Source organism: Oncorhynchus masou, chromosome 32, assembly GCF_036934945.1.
Source record: "Oncorhynchus masou masou isolate Uvic2021 chromosome 32, UVic_Omas_1.1, whole genome shotgun sequence".
In the NCBI taxonomy this organism is placed as follows: Eukaryota; Metazoa; Chordata; class Actinopteri; order Salmoniformes; family Salmonidae; genus Oncorhynchus; species Oncorhynchus masou.
In genome coordinates, this window is record NC_088243.1 from 44658653 (window position 1) to 44681415 (window position 22763).

Consider the following 22763-nt stretch of genomic DNA (forward strand, 5'->3'; position numbering starts at 1 on the left):
CACAAATACCGTCGGTGTCATTGGTTTACATTTAGTAAGGAGTTGTTCCGATTTGGGTTGATTTAGGAATAATCATAATTATGCACTTTGCAACAAAGTTTTACCTTGATATTGATTTCTTCATAGTATCGGGCGGCTGCGTCTCGTGAAGCATGTTTGATTCATGCAGCAAGTTTGTGCAGAAAATAATCTCCGTCGCAGTTCGAGCAGCTTGATATGGCCACTGGTAGTTCATTCTGACGTCCGTATACTTCGATAATAAACTATCGTTGTGAAAATCGTGGCTCTTGGAACGATACTGTTCGTTGTCCCAGCGCAACAGCAGTCTCTCGAATGCAGCGCATGAATATTATCTCTAGCGTGCCACTTCGGAAGTAGGTCACCGTTTTACCATGTCTCAGCTCTATTGGGTGCTCGTTTTATTTCACAATTACACGTCGACACTGTTCATCATTTATAAAAAGGTGTAATTTGAAGTAAGAGTGGACTCAAATCGACCATCTATCGTGACCTAAGGTAAAATTATATAGCGCATAATGCATCATATTTAATGTATCGCCTATGTGAGATACGTTGTAATAACATGTTTATAACTGCTTTATTGTGCTTGCAGTCAGATGTCATGGTTATTCCTTGCCTGCACAAACCTGAACCGTTACTTCTGATATTATAGTATAGCCTTAGAATAGTCCGTGTCGGGAGTCGAACTCAAGAATTTAGAACAGATTTTTTACAGTGCATTATCAATTTCATGATTTGGGTTTAACCGGATTATAATGACTGACTATAATGTTAGGCTAAATGTCCGATTAGTAGGCTAATCGCTCATCTAAATACTGAACACGCATTGAGTCGTGTGAGTTGGCGGTCTAAACTCATAGCCTCGTTGCTCATGGTGGTAAATGAATCTGGTAAATCCAGAACCGTGATAGATATGAGAGTGGTTCAGGTTTATGTGATACGCCCTATGAGAACAGCACTGTAACGGAAGGTCGGTAAAAAAATGCTTTATTGTCACATACACCGGATAGGTGCAGTGAAATGTGTTGTTTTACAGGGTCAGTCATAGTAGAACATAACCCCTGGAGCAAATGAGGGTTAAGTGCCTTGCTCAAGGGAACATCGACAGATTGTTCACCTTCTCGGGCTCAGGTATTCGAACCAGTGACATTTTGGTTACCGAACCAGCAACATTTTGGTTGCTGGCCAAACGCTCCGCTAGACTACCTGGTTCCCATATCCATGGTCTTCCACCGCTCTCTCCCATTATTGAAAGTTAAAAAGAATATGATATGACATATCATAAACCATATAATATTAATATTATGATTGTTTTCTTTATCCAAGTTATCCATAAAGTTTTCCTTTTTTAATAACATTTTTTTTAAACAACGTGCGTCATTTACACTTCATTCGTTCCATAGCCTGCTGTCTTATCCCAATGAAGCAACTTGATTTGACATCCATAGACAGAAACTCAAAGTGCCCCCTTCTGTTCCCTCATTATCTCTAAATAAAAATGGTATTTCTGATGTATTGCATGTCATGGTCCTCTGAGTCCACTGGAAATAATTTCCCTTTAAATTGGAGGATGTTTGGAAATGCAAGGCTAAAAATGCAGTTCAGAATCAAGTCAACTGAACATTATTCTGGTTGCATGTACTTCTGCTATAGAATAGGAAAATGCTGAAGAAGGAATAACATCATGCAGAGAGTTGGCTTGTTTTTAGAAGGAAAATGACATTGCATTTTTGGGATTATTTTCTTGATACACATCTTCGTATTGATTTGTAAATTAAATGATTATAACATAAGAAAACAAGATTACCAGAACCACAGGCATCTGTTCAATTTGTTTTTTTTTGTCATATCTTATTAATTTCTTGACTCAGTAGTAGGTGTTTGCAGAGGTTGCTCTTTGGTTGTAAAAGATTGGAGGAAACCAGTGCAATGCTATTGTGAAGAAATAAAGGACCTGGGTTCAGTTAGTATTTGTTTTCTTTCAAATACGGCACTTGATTGAGTTTGCCTGGCACAATGGACTCAATGGAGTAGTCCCAAATGTGCAAACCACATCTATCCGGCACTCAAGGCAGGCTCAATAAAAGGCATGTATTTGAGTGAACCCACGTCTTTAAGAGTCTAGCAATCATGCATATGATGCATATAGACAAGGGGTATTCTGCATTCAGAAAAGGCAATTAATGTAGCCTACATCAAACTTCAGTTCTAATTGATGTGTGAGGAATTTGTGTGAATAACAGAAAACTATATCCATAGAATGGCAGGCTGGGGTCCCATAATGTGCCATATTGTTGGTGTGTATAGAGCCTACTGTTACAAAGTGGTATTTCATACAAAATCCAGCTCATGAAGTCCTATTATTGTTTTTAAGACCAGTTATTCATTTGTGCATAAAAAAACCCCCATCTCCATTCATGTCATAAGAATTTCCCACTACCTGTACTGGGGGTGATTAGTTAGTTTAGAGTTATGTGTTATTCTGCATTGATTTCAGTGGGTAGTATTTTTCCAAGAGTTGTTTACAGACAGATTATTTCACTTATAATTCACTGTATCACAATTTCAGGGGGTCAGAAGTTTACATACACTAAGGTGACTGTGCCTTTAAACAGCTTGGAAAATTCCTGAAAATGATGTCATGGCATTAGAAGCTTCTCATTTGAGTCAATTGGAGGTGTACCTGTGGATGTATTTCAAGGCCTAGCTTCAAACTCAGTGCCTCTTTGCTTCACATCATGGGAAAATCAAAAGAAATCAGCCAAGACATCAGAAAAAAATTTGTAGACCTCCACAAGTCTGGTTCATCCTTTGGAGAAATTTCCAAACACCTGAAGGTACCACGTCATCTGTACAAACAATAGTACGCAAGTATAAACACCATGGGACCACGCAGCTGTCATACTTACCACTCAGGAAGGAGCTCTGTCTCCTTGAGATGAACGTACTTTGGTGCGAAGAGTCCAAATCAATCCCAGAATAACAGCAACGGACCTTGTGTAGATGCTGGAGGAAACAGGTACAACAGTATCAAAATCCTCATTAAAACAAGTCCTATATCGACATAACCTGAAAAGGCACCTCAGCAAAGGAGAAGCCACTGCATCAAAACCGCCATAAAAAAGCCAGATTGTTGCGCCTTCTTCACCACACTGTCTGTGTGGGTGGACCATTCCAGTTTGTCCGTGATGTGTACGCCAAGGAACTTAAAACTTTCCATCTTCACTACTGTCCCGTAGATGTGGAAAGGGGGGTGCTCCCTCTGCTCTTAACAGAAGTCCAAGATCATATTCTTTGTTTTTTGGATGTTGAGTAGGAGGTTGTTTTGATGGCACCACAGTCTGAGTGCCCTCACTTCCTCCCTGTAGGCTTATCGTTATCATCTTATCGTTGTTGGTAATCAGTCCTACTACTGTTGTGTTGTCTGCAAACTTGATGATTGAGTAGGAGGCATGCATGGCCATGCAGTCATGGGTGAATAGGGAGTACAGGAGGGGGCTACATTCTACAAATGTACTTTTATTAAAGGCACACCTGTGAATTGAAATGCATTCCAGGTGACGACCTCATGAAGCTAGTTGAGAGAATGCCAAGAGTGTGCAAAGCTGTCATCAAAGCAAAAGGTGGCTACTTTGAAGAATCTCAAATATAAAATCTATTTTCATTTGTTTAACACTTTTTTGGTTACTACATGATTCCAAATGTGTTATTTCATAGTTGTTATGTCTTCACTATTATTCTACAATGAAAGAAAATTGTTCAAAGAAAGAAAAACCCTTGAATGAGTGAGAGTGTCCAAACTTTTGACTGGTACTGTATGTACAAGTGACATTTCAGTCTTTTATTTGCAATACATTTGCAATTATTTCTAAACCTGTTATTGCTTTGTTATTACGGGGTATTGTGTGTAGATTGATGAGGGTGAAAAAATAGTTTAGGCATTTTAGAATAAGTCTGTAACATAACAAAATGTGGAAAAAGTCAAGGGGTCTGAATAATTTCCGAATGCACTGTAGATCTTTGCCCTTCTAAGAGGTTGTAATAAGCATATGATCTGAATCTTTTTCCATTGAATACACAGTCCCGGTCTGTTCAGTGTTAACTTCTTGGCGCTACCCATCCCGTTAGCGGGATCATTTTCGTCAGCAACTGCTGAATAGCATAGCGCAACAGTCAACTAATATTACTAAAAAATATTCATATTCATAAAATCACAAATGCAATATTGCAAAACACAGTTTAGCCTTTTGTTAATCCACCTGTCGCCTCAGATTTTGAAATTATGCTTTACAGTGAAAGCAATCCAAGCATTTGTGTAAGTTTATCGATAGCATAGCATAACATGTACACTTAGCATCAGGAAGCTTGGTCACGAAACTGTATATTTCTGTTTTTTTGTATTTGTTGTGTTCATAATAAAAAAGACATCAAATAAAAAATAAAAATAACTGAAACTAAAAATAACTGAAAGAACATCCCAAACCCTCCCCTAACCCGGACGACAATGGACTCAAACCAGGATGTCTACTGGCACAGCTAGCACTGCGATGCAGTACCTTAGACCACTGCGCTACTCATGAGGCCTGGCCCAACACTCTTAACCGCTAAGCTACCTGCCGAATCACTTTAGCATGATTGGAACTGCACAATGGGATAGGGCAAGTTTTTGCTTTCCATGACTCAATATTGTGTGTGTGTGTGTGTGTGTGTGTGTATGTGTGTCCACCTGAGGGGAAATTCATCTATTGAGATGATCCTATGGAATTCGGCAGCAGTACCCTTCTGACTGTGTGGCTAATTTAAAACCCATATCCCCTCTGTGTTGATAGCGTCATAACGGTCTGGGCTAGAAACTAATATGACCTCACTATGGAAAGCTGAGACTCCTTCGAACACGTACCATAATAAAAACTGTATTGAGACTTACTTTCTTAATGTTCTTAATTCACTGTCATGTCGGCTAAGTTTCTGCAAAAAAACTCTCCCCATTCATTGATATTTCTATGTCTCCTCCCCCAGGGTCTGTATGAAGGGATGTGATGACCCATGCACGACAGAAGGACTCTCTGAGCAGATACCATCCCGGTAACTCCTGGGAGCAGTTCAGGGGGGTGCCACATGCTGAGGTCATGGTGGGAGCCCGGCCTGATCGCCCAAAACTAAAAAGAGGGAGGCCCAAGAAGATCAAGAGGGGCAGAGCGAAAGAGCGCAATGATCTGAGAGTGGTGGAGAAGAAGGAGGAGGAGAAGGACAGGAAGCTGTACCCTCTCAGGGCCAGGACACTGGATCAATGTGAGGAGGACACCCTCAACTGTTGCGTCTTTCTCACCCGTCTGGAGGAGAGTGGTGATGAGGACAAGGTGAGCTGCTTGAAAGGTCGAATAGAGACCAAAGAGGAAGGGAGCCATAATCTGGTGCGTGGAAGGACCAAGCCCTGCAAGTTTAGACAAAAGACCTTCAAAGCTTATCAGAAATTGCCGGAATTAAACAAACAATTAAAACTGTTATGCACATTACCTGTTGTGGATCCTCGCAAACGGAGACTAGCCTCTCTGAATGCGGAGGCTGTGAATAGTCTGCTCTTAAATAGAGAATATCCTCAAGGGGCCAGACTCATAAAGAAGCTACAGTCCAATGGGAATCTGGCAAAAGATGCAGTAATTTTGGGACACAACACCCCAAGGGGTCCTAAAGTGGCAAAATCAGACATTTATGTAACTGGAAGTTCCAAACAAAACAAAAAGTCTATGAAGATGGAGGACATGGATCTGCTGAGTCTGTACGGTCCTACCCCCCGGCGTCAGGCCAGTCTCAACGCTGCTGCTTTGCTCAAGATCACCAGCACCTCCTTCAAAGCCAAACACCGGGTGGCTAAGACCAACTGCAAGCAACTGAGTGCAGTACTGAGGACCAAACAGTCGCTGCACCCCAAGCTAAAGAAACAACAGTATCATAAACTCCAACACGGGAAATACCAGACCCATCCACAGCTGGTTCAGAAATGCTGTAATCTCTATAAGAGGGAGTCATTCCACCCCGAACCCCAGTGGGAGGGGATTACAGGGGTGAACGGCTCCATCAGATCTGGCTTCCAGTGTCGAGCCTTGCTGGGCTACCCGATGAAGTCTGTGAAGGAGGAACAGGTCAAGACGCAGTTGACTCCTTCTTTCTACTGCTGCTCCCAAGAAAGGTCAGTGGAGTATGGCCACCAACTGGCCCTGTTCCTCAACCAGAAGAGCTTTGGTGAAGACAAACTTGAGGAGCGTTCGCTCTCCAATAGCTACCTCCCCTCTCCCCGTTCACTGGCCCACCCACATGCCCTAACCATATGCCCCCACCCTTATCCGTGTTTCTCGGGCTACTACGTCCACTTTTCTCACCATGAAACCTCCTCTACCCTCATGACCTCCGTGAGCTCCATCCCCATGCCCTACCCTCCCTCCTCTGTGGCGCCCATCCCGTTGAGCGAGGCTCCACAACAGGGCTCTCTACACTCAGGAATCACCCACCAGGTCTACTGTTATGGAGAATCCTGCCAAATCAATGGATACGCATATAGAGCAGTACCGATGCTAGCCAGCAGGAGGTGCTGTTATAAAGCAGGCTGCTCCAGCTGCAGCCACAAGATTAAGATGGGTAAGGGGAGGCAGAAATGCCTATAAATACAGTCACCTCCACAATTATTAGAACCCTTGATAGAAAAAAGTTAGCCTAAGCTAGCAGTGTTATTAAAAGACTTACTGAAACATTCTCAGAACATAATTTAATAATTAGCTTCAAATAACCTATACATTCTGTTCTCAGATTGTTAATAAAGCCTCCCAGGGAACTATAGTAAAATGTTATCAGAATCAACCTGCAACCTAAGAATTAACAGAACAGGCTAAATGTTCATGTCAGTTTGCAGAATGTGAAAAGAAAAAAAGTTTTACCAGTCAGGAAACTTATGGTTTCATTCCCAGAACTAGTGAGAAACCAAAAATGTATCTTCCAACAACTTTCAAGGAACCAAATGTGCTAGCTGGGTACCTACTTTAAAATATGGTGGTGGATCTTTGATGTTATGGGGCTGTTTTGCTTCCACTGGTCCTGGGAACCTTGTTAAGGTCAACTGCATCAAGAACTCTACTATGTACCAGCACATTTTAGCCAAAAAACCTTGTTGCCTCTGCCAGGAGGTTCAACTTGGCAACAAGTGGCTCTTCCAGCAAGACAACAACCCCAAGCACACATCAATATCTACAAAGAAAGGATTAATTGACCACAAAATCAACATTTTGGCAATGGTCATCTCTGTCTTCGGACGACAACCCCATTGAAAACCTTTGGTTTGAATGAATTGAAGAGGGCAGTCCATAAGCGCAGACCAAAGGTTATTAAGGATCTGGGAATATTCTGTATGGAGGATCCCTCCCAATATGTCTCCAATCTCAAAAAACATTTTAGAAAATGGCTCAGTGCTGTTATCCTCGCAAGGGAAGGCTACCGGAGTATTAAAAACAGGGTTGCCAATAATTTTTTGATTTGTTATTATCACTTGTTAAACAAAATCTATTTCTCTGAGCAATTGTATTCGTCTAAAATAATGTATTATTTTTAGTTTACAATATAGCTCAGTATTTTTCATAATATTTTATACATTCTTTTTTTGCTCATCTTTATCAAGGACGCTATTCATTTTGGAAGTGAATGTATATAGTGATAATGATGTGAAATGGCCATGATAGTTGCAGGGTGTTAACCACATGTTTGAGATGGCTCAGTGTCCTTTAAGTCGATCAGTCAAACCAGCAACAATCTGTGGAGAATACTTATGTTTTGACCTTGAGAATACTCCTCACAGGAATGGCAGTTATAGGAATAGGTTACAGAGAATAAGAAATGTCACATAGGAGGGAAGAATCAACATTTTACAAGAAATTTGTTCAGTCATGCTCTCCGGATTCATTCAGTGGGGTCTAAAAGCCTGGTAGGGTTTAACATCCACATACCTGAACTGAACTTTGTTTCTTTATCCTTGCCCCCCCCCCACTCCCCACTCCCCACTCAACGTACATGGTCAGTGGAGTTCCTTAACGACTGTATCTAGCCACTAGTTGTATGAGTATTCACCACAGATGGTTTAGATAGAATGTACTGAAGCTGAGTAGTGTTCATGCAGAGATGCCAAGCTGTGGTCTTTGATCAACTGAAGTCCAGTTACTCTGAAATCGCAATTGCTCCCAGTGGTCCTCTATATAGGGTCTGTTAATCTTTGTAGCAGAGCTTGGTACTGTACACACATGATGAAGGAAAAAGGAAACCGCACACTGCTCTTGATAGTATCACTGATCTTTAATAAGCTTTACGTAAAAAAAGCACCCTTATGTAGACCGAGCCCCAACCACATTCGTTCCACGCATCGAAAGTGGTTGGGGGTGAAGGAAAAACAAATAAGTGTTACCAAATATAACAATATGTATTTCACAAATATTCAAATAAAGTGTGTGAATAAGATGTATTAAACACGTATGTAAAACCACAATGAGGACATAGACCGACAGAGCAAGTTTTCATTAATCATTGGGTACATCGTACGAAAAACATCAGAGTAATCTTAAATAGGGGAATAATTCATGTTCAAATTCACAACATAACTTATCATTAAGACCTTTAGGAAATAATGTTTGGAGGGTGAAAATCCGAAAACATTATTTTTATTATTAATGTCACCTCCCCTATCTGATATCTTAACTTTCTCTTTGCCACAAAATCTAAAAGGTAGAAATGTCATGCTTTGGGTCATTAAAATGTACTCCGACTGGATAATCCCTGTCGTTTATCCTGACTGAATTTTTATGTTCACTGATTCTCTGTTTGAGAGAGAGGAAGGTTTTACCGACATAGCACAGCCCACATGGAAATTTAATCATGTAAATAACATGGGTGGTGGAACACGTAATAATGTCATTTATTTGGAACCGTTTTCCTGTATGTGGGTGGCAGAAATATTCACACTTCATCATATTGTTGCACTGTGTGACATGTGACATTTATTGCATCCTCTCTCATCCTAGCTGGCCTTAATGGTCAGGTGAAGCTGCCCCACAGCTTGGTTGATTCCTATGTTTTAAAAAAAGACTCTACATTACATTAGAGTAAAATACAGCATCTCTACTACCTTTGTGCACAGATCCAGTCATGCATCAGATTATGTAATAATATACTTCCAGGAATAAACAGAAGTGGTAAATGAGTGCCGATTGAGATGAGAGTCAAGTAGCATAAATGCTATAATACAAAAAACAAACACATTTAGCGTAATAGGTGGCTAAACACTATTCACAAAAAAAGGTGCATAAAATGCTTTGACCTCAACTGACTGCATCACTTTGTATATTACAGTATCATATCAACTTTAACCAGTTCTCTGATTCCACACTGCCGGTCTGTGGTCCATCAGACCACAATAAATGGACATCTCTGTCATTCTGATGTGCATTTATGGCCTGCTGTTTCAGCCTTGTGCCTCACAGCTACAATTAATACAGGGGATACAGATAGGCAGTGTTCTAATCTCTACTGCATGCAGCGTCGGTGTTTCTATATCAGTAGTGCTGAAACAGAGTCGGCTAACCATGACAGGAAAGGAAAGGATGAGTCTAGAGTTTTTGTGAGGGTCTATGTTAGGGTGCGTGTGGGTGCATGTGTGTGTGTGTTTACGTGACTGGTCACTCCAGTGTCTGACAGCTCCAATTCTCCCTACAGAAGACTACTCCTCGTCTCTGGAGGACCACAGCTCCTCCTCTGTCGCAGCCTCTCCCGCACCCCGGCCCCTCTCCGGCTGCCCCGCCAGCCCCAGCACTCCCCCAGCTGCCCAATCAGTGGCCTGCTTTCAGACCTCTCTATCAGACCCCAGCCAACTGCAGGTCCCACTGCAGGTGGTCCGGGAGTGCCCTCAGAGTGCCAAGCCACCCAGCAGCTCTCTGTCTGGGGTGAGCAGTGGCTTACGTTCCATCTGCCCCCACATTCAAGACAAGCAGCAGCTGGGGCCCGCCGGCCTCGCAGCCTGCAGAGCTGCCAAGCAGCAGAGGTTCACCCGTCGCCGGGCAACCAATGGTTGGCTGCCCGTGGGCGTGCCCTTCGAGAGGGAGGTTTTCGCTGTGGTACGTGTTGCTGTGTTAAAGGGATAATCACCCCCAGAAATAAAAATCATGAAACTCCTGTTAATTTGGTGAAAGCCTATGTTTAATCAGTAGGTAAAGTGATAATATTCCAGTGATTTAACTTCTAAGTGGTCCATCTGTGAAATCAGGAAATCATGTAGGAACGCATTATAGCTACTATACATGGTTCTCGTCACTGGAGATAGGGGATCACACTATCACATCCAATAATGCTTTTAAAAAAATGACCTGCACTCCAGATCACCAAATCAGCCAATAGATGGAATGGGCATACTTGTCTAGAACAGCGATTCTCAACTGTTGGGAAGATTTGAATGGGTTGCGGTTGTCATTTAAAAATAATAATAATAATAAAAATGATTTTATGAATAAATACTACATTCTGAACTTGAGTGACTTAAACCAGGTAGAAAGTGTGTAGAAATTATAATGAATTTAAATATTTAAATAATTTTCTCTCTGAACAATCTTTCTTTAATAACAGTATTTTTAATATAGAGCTATTAGCAATGCCATTTTGGTTTATTTTGTGGTCTCAAACTATGAGTTTATTAACATTATTAATCAATAATATGGGCAAAATGTTATTATTGACAATAAAAGGGGTGGGAATGGTGTTCCCTTGTCATGTAATTGCTACATTTAATATCAATATAGCATTTAAAATATACTGAAGAAATGGATAAAAGCATGTAAAGTTTTGTTCCCATGTTTCATGAGCTGAGATAAAAGATCACATAAATATTCCATATTCACTAAAAGCTTATTTCTCTCAAATGTTGTGAACAAATTTGTTTACATTCCTGTTCGTGAGCATTTCTCCGTTGCCAAGATAATCCATCTACCTGACAGGTGTGGCATATCAAGAAGCTGATTAAACAGCATGATTATTACACAGGTGCACCTTGTGCTGGGAATAATAAAAGGACACTCTAAAATGTGCAGTTTTGAGGGTGTGTGCAATTGGCATGCTGACTGCAGGAATGTTCACCAAAGTTGTTGACGAATAATTGAATGTACATTTCTCTACCATAAGCTTCCAACTTCGTTTTACAGAATTTGGCAATACGTCCAACCGGCCTCAAAACCATAGACAACGTGTAATCACGCCAGCCCAGGACCTCCACATCCTTCTTCTTCACCTGTGGGATCGTCTGAGGGGGTGCTGAGGAGTATTTATGTCTATAATAATGTCCTTTAGTAGAGAAAAACTCATTCTGATTGGCTGGACCTGGCTCCCCAGTGGGTGGGCCTATGCCCTCACAGGCTGACTCATGGCTGCACCCTTGCCCAGTCCTGTGAAATCAATATCCCAGTCCTGTGAAATCAATCAATTTATTTTAATTGACTGATTCACTTACATGAACTGTCAAATCTTTGAAATTGTTGCATGTTGCGTCTATATTTTTGATCAGTATAGGTTTCCAGATTGTGTTTTGGCGATTATTTCTTTTTTCAAATATCGGATCAAGACTGAGACAACCTGGTTCAATTTGGGTCCCGAGGCAAAACCAGTTGAGAACCACTGTTCTAGAACACATCCAACCATTTATATCATCACAAGAAAGTATATTTTGATTAGATGTGCTCAATCTAAACAGTGCACCAAATGTTCAATTCAGTTTCTTCTTCAAGTACCATCTCGCAATGCGCCCTGTTTGTTTAGGTAATTTTCCATCTAGCTAGCTTCTTTACATGCTGATATTTACTCTGGTATTATTGTACGTAGCTATGTTTGCTAGCTTCTTTTGCAATTTGGAAATTGTTGTGGAAATCTGTTGCAGCTCAAGTCGACTACAAAACCGACATTGTAATGCTCTCTCTCTGGGCTAGCTACAATGTTGGTTTTGTCTTCGACTTGAGCTGCAACAAATTTCCGCAACGATTTTCACATTGCAACAAAATAAAAAATAATTCACATGTTGCTACCAACCTTTGTTATAACAACAAAATGAAACATTTCTTCACCCCAAAATATTTTTTTTTCACATTTTAGTGTTATTTAACAATGTTCAACATTGGAATTAGTGGTTTGGGGTGGATTATTCCTTTAAGAGATATTGGTTGTACCTTGTAAGGTAACTTGCTGAGGCTACAGAATATTATTTTTAGTACTGTAAAGACAAACTTTGTCTGTATGCATGTATGATATTATTACACATCATGTGCTTAGCATGTGCTTGCATATACTAATAACATTGCTAATAGTATGTGGCAACAATGGTTATATATTGAATATGTTATCCAGGGGGAAGAGACAACAGTGTTGCGCAAATGTTTTGAAGGGGTTACGCGAGATGGGGAGGTCATTTGGGTTCGAGACACAGTCCTGCTGCGCTCTGGCCCCAGGAAGAAGTATCTGCCCTACATAGCCAAAATCTCAGCCCTATGGGAGGACTCAGAATCCGGTGAGGCACCGCCTTTTTTTACATAAATCTAAACTGACACAGATGGATGAAAAACTAAACTATAGCCATGTTTAAAACCATAGACCCACAGGTTCAAATAGTATTGATTTTGTTTGAAATACTTCAGATTGAGCGTGCCTTGCACAATGGAACTAATGGAATAGCCCCAAAAGTACAAAACCTGCCCATCTTTTGTTCCAGGCAGGAATCAAATGCTCAAAACATTAGAATGAAAACAAATACCATTTGAACCAAGGTTTGTTAAACAGACCATTGTTTGCTGCATAATCATTTAGAGAATGTGACAAAACGTGAAATATTATGAATAGGATCCCTACCCATCACCGGATGGAATCCCTACCCATCATAATTCGATACAACTTCAGTTATCCTCTTTTCACTGTGAAAATTGCACTGTCTGTGTGTATCCTTAGGAGAGATGATGATGAGTCTGTTTTGGTACTACCGCCCAGAACACACACAGGGAGGCCGCAATCCCAGCACACACTGTGAGGTGAGTTTGCAGAAAGCTGAGTTCATACCGTGTGTCTGCAATCCACAATGTTTGTCCAGCCCCAGCCTGGTTCTCTGTAGGGAATGAGATGGCAAACACATTGCTTCCGTTGAATTATGTATTTCCTGGAGAAATAGGCTACAGGCTTCCCATTGTCAATATCCCTCAGGAACAAACAGACTTTGTCCACCCAGGCTAGAAATAATAAACAGCAGCCTTATTCACAACCCACTGGGCACAGATGTCAATTCAACATTTATTCCACGTTATTTCAACGTAATTTCATTAAAATGACGTGGAAACAACGTTGATTCAATCAATGTGTGCCCAGTGGAAATGATCTGCGAGAGAGCGAGTAGGGAGAAAAACGTTTTGAAACAGGGAGGCACTAACTGAACTTGTCCAACATAGCGGGGAGGGTCTCCTTGAAAGTGCCACCTGAGTGGTACGGCCTGATTTTCATGACCTGTTGTAAAACATTTTGCTGTAGTATGCCCTACTTAATACCCAAAGCTGCTGCTTTGCTCTACTAAAGCCTCTGTAAGGATAACTAGCTAGGAATAAAACAAGACACACTTTTTTGATCTCCCATGACTGTGTGCTTTCCTGATGGTAAGTGGGTCTTGGTGATGATGTCAGATACACATAGTTACGAGATTCCTCTTCATATTAAAGGGATAGTTCAGTTATGACATATTTTGATACATGTACATATATAAAATTGCTGAAATATCCCTTTATGCAAGGTATTTGATTTGGTTCATAAGTGAAGATTCATGCATCATTTTCTTCAGTCTTGTCACCTGACCTTGTTTCCAGAATGAGATTTTTGCATCTCGTCATCAGGACCAGAACAGTGTGGCCTGCATTGAAGACAAGTGCTACGTTTTGACGTTCGCACAGTACTGTAGGTAAGGAGTCTGTTTTTCGCTGTCTGTTTTGGGCGTGAGAATCAATAGGATGTGGGAGCCACATGATGTTGAGTGGATTGTATTACATTATATCTGTTGCATTGTATTTGTTCACTTTTATTTTTCTCTGTGAGCTATTCGCAGATGTTAAAGGGCAATTCCGCCACTTTTCACCCTCATATTCATTATCTCCAGCACCATACCAGTGTCTAGATATGTAAAGACTATGTGTTTCTATGATCTGTGATTAAAAAGACAAGAAAAAAATGCTTCTCTGTGTCATCACAATGTAGTATTAAAAGTACAAAAAACAGTAATTTTCAAAACCATCAACGAGTTCCTAGCCACAGGGAGGGTATTTTCATGCTCTCCATGCAGCGCGAAACTCTTAGTTTTTGAAAATCATTAACTTCTGATGAGGTCATCGGGAGGAACATTTTAAATGTTATATATTTTTCTACAAAACATAGAAATGTGCCATTTTCACATATGTAGACACTGGTATTTTGCTGGAGATAATGACAATGAGGTTAAAAAACAGTGGAATTTCCATTTAAGCATTTGGGTGGTCTTCTTGACATGGTATTTCAGATTTTGTGCCTTCGTGAAATGTCGCGGGAAGGGTCTCCCTGAAAGTGCCACCAGAATGGTACGGCCTTGTGTTGAATACGGCACCTCTGCCCACCGCTGTGTGCCCACGGACATCGACCCCAATCTGGTGTTCGTCTGTCGCCACGTCTACGACTTCCGCTACGGGCGCATCCTGAAGAACCTGCAGTAGCACTTTTGAGGCCAGTGGTAGAAGGAAGGAATATTAAACAGTAAAAGAAGAGGTTAAAAATACACTATTTTGTTCTTTCCTCAGAATCCTCACCAAAAGCACCTGTTGAGACAGACCAAGACACTCTGTTTTGAGAGGGGCGTGAGATGTCAACAGTTTTAGGCTGAGTAAGTCTCGATGTCTGGAAGTGTTTTTGCTCAATGTCTCTCTCTCTCTCTCTCTCGCAAGTCCTGTGGGTCACAATTGGTCAATGAGGAAATGTTTTTTATCATCCCAAGCACAAATCCCCTTTTTTGTTTTTACTACTTTGCCAAATGATGATTTTATTTTTCCTTCATCCCATTCATTTGCCTATAAATATGTGGGTTAGTAGACACGTTTTGTGTTGATAGATGGTATAAGTTAAGGCTTGTTTTGGATTTAATGGGATGACTCATAAATTAAATGAAGGCTTAACACTTTTATCTGTAATGATTTAGTCTTGAATTTAAATTTTAATTGGCTTAAGTGTATAGAGAAATATGTATTTATATATGGAGAAAATCTCATTTATTTTTAAAGTAATTTAAGAGTGAATTATTTAGACTTTTCAAAACGAGAAATTATCCAGGCGTTTGCCAACACTGACTCGCTGTCTGCACTGTCTTAGAGGTAAAGTACCTGTGAATCCCAAACCAGCCCCTCGCCCTTACCAACTCACTCAGAGGTGCCCTTCGTTGTCATGCCCTCTGTTGTTATGGGCTGCTGAAGAAATTCCTAGGGGAACTTCTAGAGTGGAGAAGTGATGAAATAAACCCATCAACTTTGGTACACACTTGTGACTTGAATCGTGCAATTCATGTTTCACATTTAAATAATTTAAATTATTATATGAGCAGGAAATTCTAATGAACAAATTCCCCTTGTTGTCTTAGAATATATACGTAAACCTCAGTAACAGTTAACAGATTACATAGAATTTTTGAGGTAATTTATTTGGTATTTGCTCAAAATCAGACACAAATGAATGCATATTGCGCAAACTCCAAACATATTGCGTTGCGTGTTGTGGCTATCACTTTGATCATTTTAACTCCCTCAGTTTTGGACAATTGTGCATATGGCGGAGGCTTGCATGAACGTGCAAATGGAGGGCAGAAAGTAAAGGACTGTTTTTTTTTGATTCAGCATATGAATGACCGGTGACTCTTAACTGGAAGGGCCACCCCAAGATAATGTTTTTGCCCTACTACCCTGCCTTGAATTGACCAATGAACAAGTGTTCATTGCCCTTGAGCAAGGTAGTTAACCCCCAACAATAACTGCTTCCCGGGCGCCGATGACGTAGATTGAGGCATCCCTTGTGGAAGACACATTTCGGTTGAATGCATTCACTTGTGCAATTGACTACTTTCCAAGAAAAGTAGGACAACATTGTTATTTTATGTATTTTTTAAATGCCATTTTTTTCTGGTAAATTCTGTTAATTGATAACAAATGCATTTACCAAAAAGGGAATAGAAGGAGTGTAAAATGTCAAATTCAACTTATTCCCAGGTGTAGAAAACTCTGAATTCCATATTTCTTATGTGCATATGTTACAAGTTTTAGCATGGAGTTTCTGGGAATTCTTGGAAAGGATATTTATAGCACAGTGTTTGTATCATTTAACATGGACCTGTGTAATATAAAACAATATTTAAATGCAATAAATAATATATGATTTTGAATCCAAGAGTTTAATTTGACGAGATTGCAAAGTCAGTCTGACTAATCTTTGCGTGTGCATTACATTGTGTCAAGTTCTTACAAATTAACATCAGTAACTTACTCTCATTTAGCTCCTGAACGGAGTTGACTTTCTAATAAAAATCTTTCTGCTTTTAAAGGGCAACTCCATCACTTTTCAACCTCATTTTCATTATCTCCAGCACCATACCCGTGTCAACGTATGTAAAAAATAAAAAATAAAAAGGTTTTATAGAAAAATTGCATAAAGTTACAAAGTTCTACAAAGTTTAAAACCGTGATTTTCAAACACTGAAATTCAAAGTGATGTGGGGATGTAACGACGTTCCTCGTTTGTCGAAAGAGAGTCGGACCGAAATGCAGCGTGTTGGTTACTCATGTCTTTAATGAAACAAATGACGATACATGAAATAACTTATAAATACAAAAACAACAAACGGACCGTGAAAAACCTATACAGCCTGTCTGGTGAACACTAACACAGAGACATGAACAATCACCCACGAAATACAAAGTGAAACACAGGCTACCTAAATACGGTTCCCAATCAGACAACGAGAATCACCTGACTCTGATTGAGAACCGCCTCAGGCAGCCAAACCTATACTAAACACACCCCTAATCAGCCACAATCCCAATAACTAAAAAACCCCACTAAGAAATACAACAAACATAAACCCATGTCACACCCTGGCCTGACCAACTAATTAACTAAAACACAAAATACTAAGACCAAGGCGTGACAGGGGAGCAAGAAAATACCATCTCTTACGGTATGACTTCCTTCGCATTTAAAAACTGGATGAAAGGTGGTTACAGAGAGGCATTTGTTAGGACCTTTCTTATTATCTTTTTAACCACAGATCATAGATTATGAATATGAGGTTGGAAAGTGGTGGAATTGCTCTTTAACTTTCTCCTGGTTCAGTGAGATGAGCTGTTGAACAACCTGAGAAGCGTACTAAGACAAACCCACCACATGGTGTCCTGCTAGGTCTGCTTTCAGTGTTTAATTCAACATAATTTTGTCTTCTGACAAATACAATAATGGATGTCTCCATGGGCCGTATGTATCAAGCATCTCAGAGTAGGAGTAATTTAAGGATCAGTTTTGGCTTTTAGATTACAGTGAATAAGGTTACATGGACGGGGCAAGCTGATTCAAGATCAGCACTTCTTTTTTGAGATGTACGGACACAGAAGTTTACATTCATTTCATTAATATTGATCCTCAAATCCGATACAATATTGGAACGATAAAAGGTACTCTTTTATCATATGTTGACCTTTCATAGTTTCCTCATGACACCTTTTTGAGTGTCACAAAAAGGTAATGCCCCGTGCTTACAACAGCCCTTTGATGTCTTATGCCACTTTAATGTGTAATCCACCTTTCCTTGTGAATTAATGGTGGCCATTCATATATTCTTATTGAGTGGATCAACTTTGCAGCTACTTAGCATGCTAGCTAACCCTTCCCCTAACCTTAACCCTTTAACCTAACTCCATTTGCATGTCTAATAGCCTGCATGTTGGATAAAAGCTTATTAAGGGTAAACTACTTACAGTTTAATCGCCTTGTACTGTATTGATCTATTTACCTTGGGGCTGTTTGTGTGTGTGTCTGTGTGCATGTTCCCTCACTTGTGTATGTGTCCATGTGTGTTCATTCCCCTCATACCTCGCAGGCTATTGCAGTGAAATACTTTTACATGTTCCCCAGTGAAAATTGACTTCAGTCAGTCTGTTTCCGTGCACAGATGTTGTACACAGTTTAAGTCAATGACAGTAGAACTCTATCTACACTTGAGATAGAGTACACCTGCAAGAAAATGGAATACAGATCTTCAATTTGGAGTGGCTGTCTTCGCTTTCTTTAGAAAAAACATTGGTTCAATCGTTTGCGACTTAGAGTGCATTTTATTTACGGATGCTCTTGAGGCTAATTCAAGGTCTCGGTGTAATATTTTTTTTCCGTATTTGGAGAAATGTAATTTGCTACCACTTCGCTTGTTATGTCAATTTGGTCGGGAAACAAACTGCTGGTGGCCTGGTTTCCTTCTGATCCCTTCAAAAAAGTACCAAAGAGCAGAATGCTCAGTTCTTAAGGCGTGCACACATAGCACCGATTGTGGATCTAGCATTTGTGTCTGGGTGTGCACTCGGTTCAGACTTGGGGGGAGTGAAGGAGGGTACAGACATAATTAGGCATTTAAGATATTTAAATATTGTCTTTCTCGATGTGGCCGATTAAATTGTCAAAGTCACCGGAAATTGAGTAAATTATGTGATCTGTAGAAATGTATTTCTCCTTCCTAGGGCATGTGGTATAGGCTACCAGACATTAAATGTGTCTGATAATGATAGCTTTCTGAACTATAATGGAAGGGTTGGTGTAGGATATAAATCCGTATAGCTCAGACACACTGGTAGGATTGTCAAATGTTTGCCTGCCGACAGCACTTATGACCTCCGTACAAATCAAATCAAATCAAATTTATTTATATAGCCCTTTGTACATCAGCCGATATCTCAAAGTGCTGTACAGAAACCCAGCCTAAAACCCCAAACAGCAAGCAATGCAGGTGTAGAAGCACGGTGGTTAGGAAAAACTCCCTAGAAAGGCCAAAACCTAGGAAGAAACCTAGAGAGGAACCAGGCTATGTGGGGTGGCCAGTCCTCTTCTGGCTGTGCCGGATAGAGATTATAACAGAACATGGCCAAGATGTTCAAATGTTCATAAATGACCAGCATGGTCGAATAATAATAAGGCAGAACAGTTGAAACTGGAGCAGCAACACGGCCAGGTGGACTGGGGACAGCAAGGAGTCATCATGTCGGGTAGTCCTGGGGCATGGTCCTAGGGCTCAGGTCCTCCGAGAGAGAGAAAGAAAGAGAATTAGAGAGAGCATATGTGGGGTGGCCATTCCTCTTCCGGCTGTGCCGGGTGGAGATTATAACAGAACATGGCCAAGATGTTCAAATGTTCAAATGTTCATAAATGACCAGCATGGTCGACCAATAATAAGGCAGAACAGTTGAAACTGGAGCAGCAGCACGGCCAGGTGGACTGGGGACAGCAAGGATTCATCATGTCAGGTAGTCCTGGGGCATGGTCCTAGGCTCAGGTACAGAGTGTCAGCAGTCAATATTTATTGTGTTCACACAGAAAAACCTTGAAGTAGTCAGCCACTCGGCCTTGTTAAAATACTCTATCCAGAAGGTGCCAGTAGCGTTGTTTCGCAATGCATGTAATTCATGGTCTAGATGCCAATGTTATCAAGTTGGCTACAGTAGCTGTGCTAATGTTGCTATTTTGTAGAAAGCCCTTGTTGATACTAGCGAGATGGCCACAGCTCGATAAATACCTAGCAAGATGACAAATACAGTGTTTAATTCACTCTGCATAATCCACTACCAACAGTGCCAGCCCATAGACAAATGTTTAGCTAGCTAGTGAACATTAGCATATTTGCTAGCTAGCACAACATAGCTAGCTACCTAGCCAATGACATTGCACTAACTCAGCAGCTAACACAGGCAGTTTTTTAATGGAAACAAATCCATTGTGATTGAATTATAATGAGTTGTAGAAAGTATTTAGTGTTGTGTTGTTATGTGTTGTTTAGTTTCCTTTTGTAACAGCGTTCTTCTGTTGAAGGAGGAGCGGACCAAAATGCAGCGTGGCGGTTACTCATGTTTATTGATGAAAAATGACTAGACATGAAATAACTGAAATGTACAAAAAAACAACAGACGGAAACGTGAAAAAACTATACAGCCTATCTGGTGAATATAAACACAGAGACAGGAACAATCACCCACGAAACACTCAAATAATATGGCTGCCTTAATATGGTTCCCAATCAGAGACAACGATAATCACCTGACTCTGATTGAGAACCGCCTCAGGCAGCCATAGACTACGCTAGACACGCCACAAAACCCCAAGACAAAAAACACAACACAATAACCCATGTCACACCGTGGCCTGACCAAATAAATGAAGATAAACATAATATATTTCGAACAGGGTGTGACAGAACCCCCCCCAAAGGTGTGGACTCCCGGACGCACATCAAAACAATAGGGAGGGTCCGGGTGGGCGTCTGTCCATGGTAGCGGCTCCGGCGCGGAACGTGGACCCCACTCTATAAATGTCTTAGTCCCCCCTCCTCGCGTCCTAGGATAGTCCACCCTCGCCACCGACCATGGTCTAGTAGTTCTCACCCAGAACCCCACTGGACTGAGGGTCAGCTCGGAACTGAAGGTCAGCTCGGGACTGAGGGGCAGCTCGGGACTGAGGGGCAGCTCGGGACTGAGGGGCAGCTCGGGACTGAGGGGCAGCTCGGGACTGAGGGGCAGCTCGGGACTGGGGGGAAGCTCGGGACTGGGGGGAAGCTCGGGACTGAGAGGAAGCCCAGCACTGAGAGGAAGCTCAGCCAGGTAGTTGGATCCGGCAGATCCTGGCTGACTGGCGGATCTGGAAGAGTCTGGTTGACTGGCGGATCTGGAAGAGTCTGGTTGGCTGGCAGATCTGGAAGAGTCTGGTTGACTGGCAGATCTGGAAGAATCTGGTTGACTGGCAGATCTGGAAGAATCTGGTTGACTGGCAGATCTGGAAGAGTCTGGTTGACTGGCAGATCTGGAAGTGTCTGGCTGACTGGCGGATCTTGAAGAGTCTGGCTGACTGGCAGATCTGGAAGCGTCTGGCTGACTGGCGGATCTGGAAGCGTCTGGCTGACTGGCGGATCTGGAAGAGTCTGGTTGACTGGCGGATCTGGAAGAGTCTGGTTGACTGGCGGATCTGGAAGAGTCTGGTTGACTGGCGGATCTGGAAGAGTCTGGCTGACTGGCGGATCTGGAAGAGTCTGGCTAACTAGCAGATCTGGAAGAGTCTGGCAGATTGGCGGATCTGGAGGAGTGGCTGACTGGCGGGTACTGGCTGACTGACAGCTCTGACTGCTTCATGCTGACTGGCGGCTCTGGCTGCTCCATGCAAACTGGCAGCTCTGGCTGCTCCATGCAGACTGACAGCTCCTTGCAGACTGGCAGCTCCTTGCAGACTGGCAGCTCCTTGCAGACTGGCAGCTCATTGCAGACCGGCAGCTCCTTGCAGACCGACAGCTCCTTGCAGACCGACAGCTCCTTGCAGACCGACAGCTCCTTGCAGACCGACAGCTCCTTGCAGACCGACAGCTCCTTACAGACTGGCAGCTCCTTACAGACTGGCAGCTCCTTGCAGACTGACAGCTCTGGCTGCTCCATGCAGACTGACAGCTCTGGCTTCTCCATGCAGACTGACAGCTCTAGCTGCTCCATGCAGACTGACAGCTCTGGCTGTTCCATGCAGACTGACAGCTCTGGCTGCTCCATGCAGGCTGGCAGCTCTGGCTGCGCTAAACAGGAAGGAGACTCCGGCAACGCTGTAGAGGCGGAATGCTCTGGCTGCGCTGAACAGGCGGGATAGTCTGTCAGCGCTGTAGAGGAGGAAGGCTCTGGCAGCGCTGAACAGGCGGGAGACTCCGGCAGCACAGGAGAGGAGAAAGGATCCGGCAGCGCAGGAGAGGCGAGGCGCACTGTAGGCCTGATGTGTGGTGCTGGCACTGGTGGTACTGGGCCGAGGACACGCACAGGAAGCCTGGTGCGGGGAGCTGCCATCGGAGGACTGGTGTGTGAAGGTGGCACAGGATGTGCTAGACCGTGAAGGCATACTGGAGATCTTGAGAGCAGTGCTGGCACAGGACGTGTAAGGCTAGGAAGGTGCACAGGAGGCCTGGTGCGTGAGGCTGGCACCATCTTAACCAGACGACTAACACGCACCTCAGGACGAGTATGGAGCGCTGACCCAGGTGCCATCAAATCCCCAACACGCTCCGTCGGGCAAATATCATGCTTAATGCACCAACACAGCAACTCCCTCATTACTCTCTCCTCCAATTTCCCCATTAACTCCTTCACAGTCTCTGTTTCGCTCCCCTCCAACACCGGCTCTGGTTCTGGTCTCCTCCTTGGCTCCTCACGATAAACAGGGAGAGTGGGCTCAGGTCTGACTCCTGACTCTGCCACACTCTCCCTGAGCCCCCCCCAAGACTCTCGGGCTTCCATCCGCGTCGCCGCGCTGCCTCCTCATACCAGCGCCTCTCAGCTCTCGCCGCCTCCAGTTCTTCTTTGGGGCGGCGATATTCTCCAGGCTGATCCCAGTGTCCTTCTCCGAACAATTCGTCCTCCCAT

The 22763-nt window shown here is 42.4% G+C and overlaps 1 protein-coding gene across 1 annotated transcript; it reads left to right on the forward strand.

The window, feature by feature from the left end:
- Positions 1–435: 435 nt before the first annotated feature.
- On the forward strand, positions 436–16485 carry LOC135526122 (bromo adjacent homology domain-containing 1 protein-like). The gene is made up of 7 exons (XM_064954237.1): positions 436–516; positions 5041–6657; positions 9769–10166; positions 12436–12595; positions 13030–13109; positions 13929–14020; positions 14612–16485. The coding sequence occupies exons 2-7, from the start codon at positions 5061–5063 to the stop codon at positions 14799–14801; spliced, it is 2517 nt and encodes an 838-aa protein (XP_064810309.1). The 5' UTR covers positions 436–516; positions 5041–5060; the 3' UTR covers positions 14802–16485.
- Positions 16486–22763: the final 6278 nt, after the last annotated feature.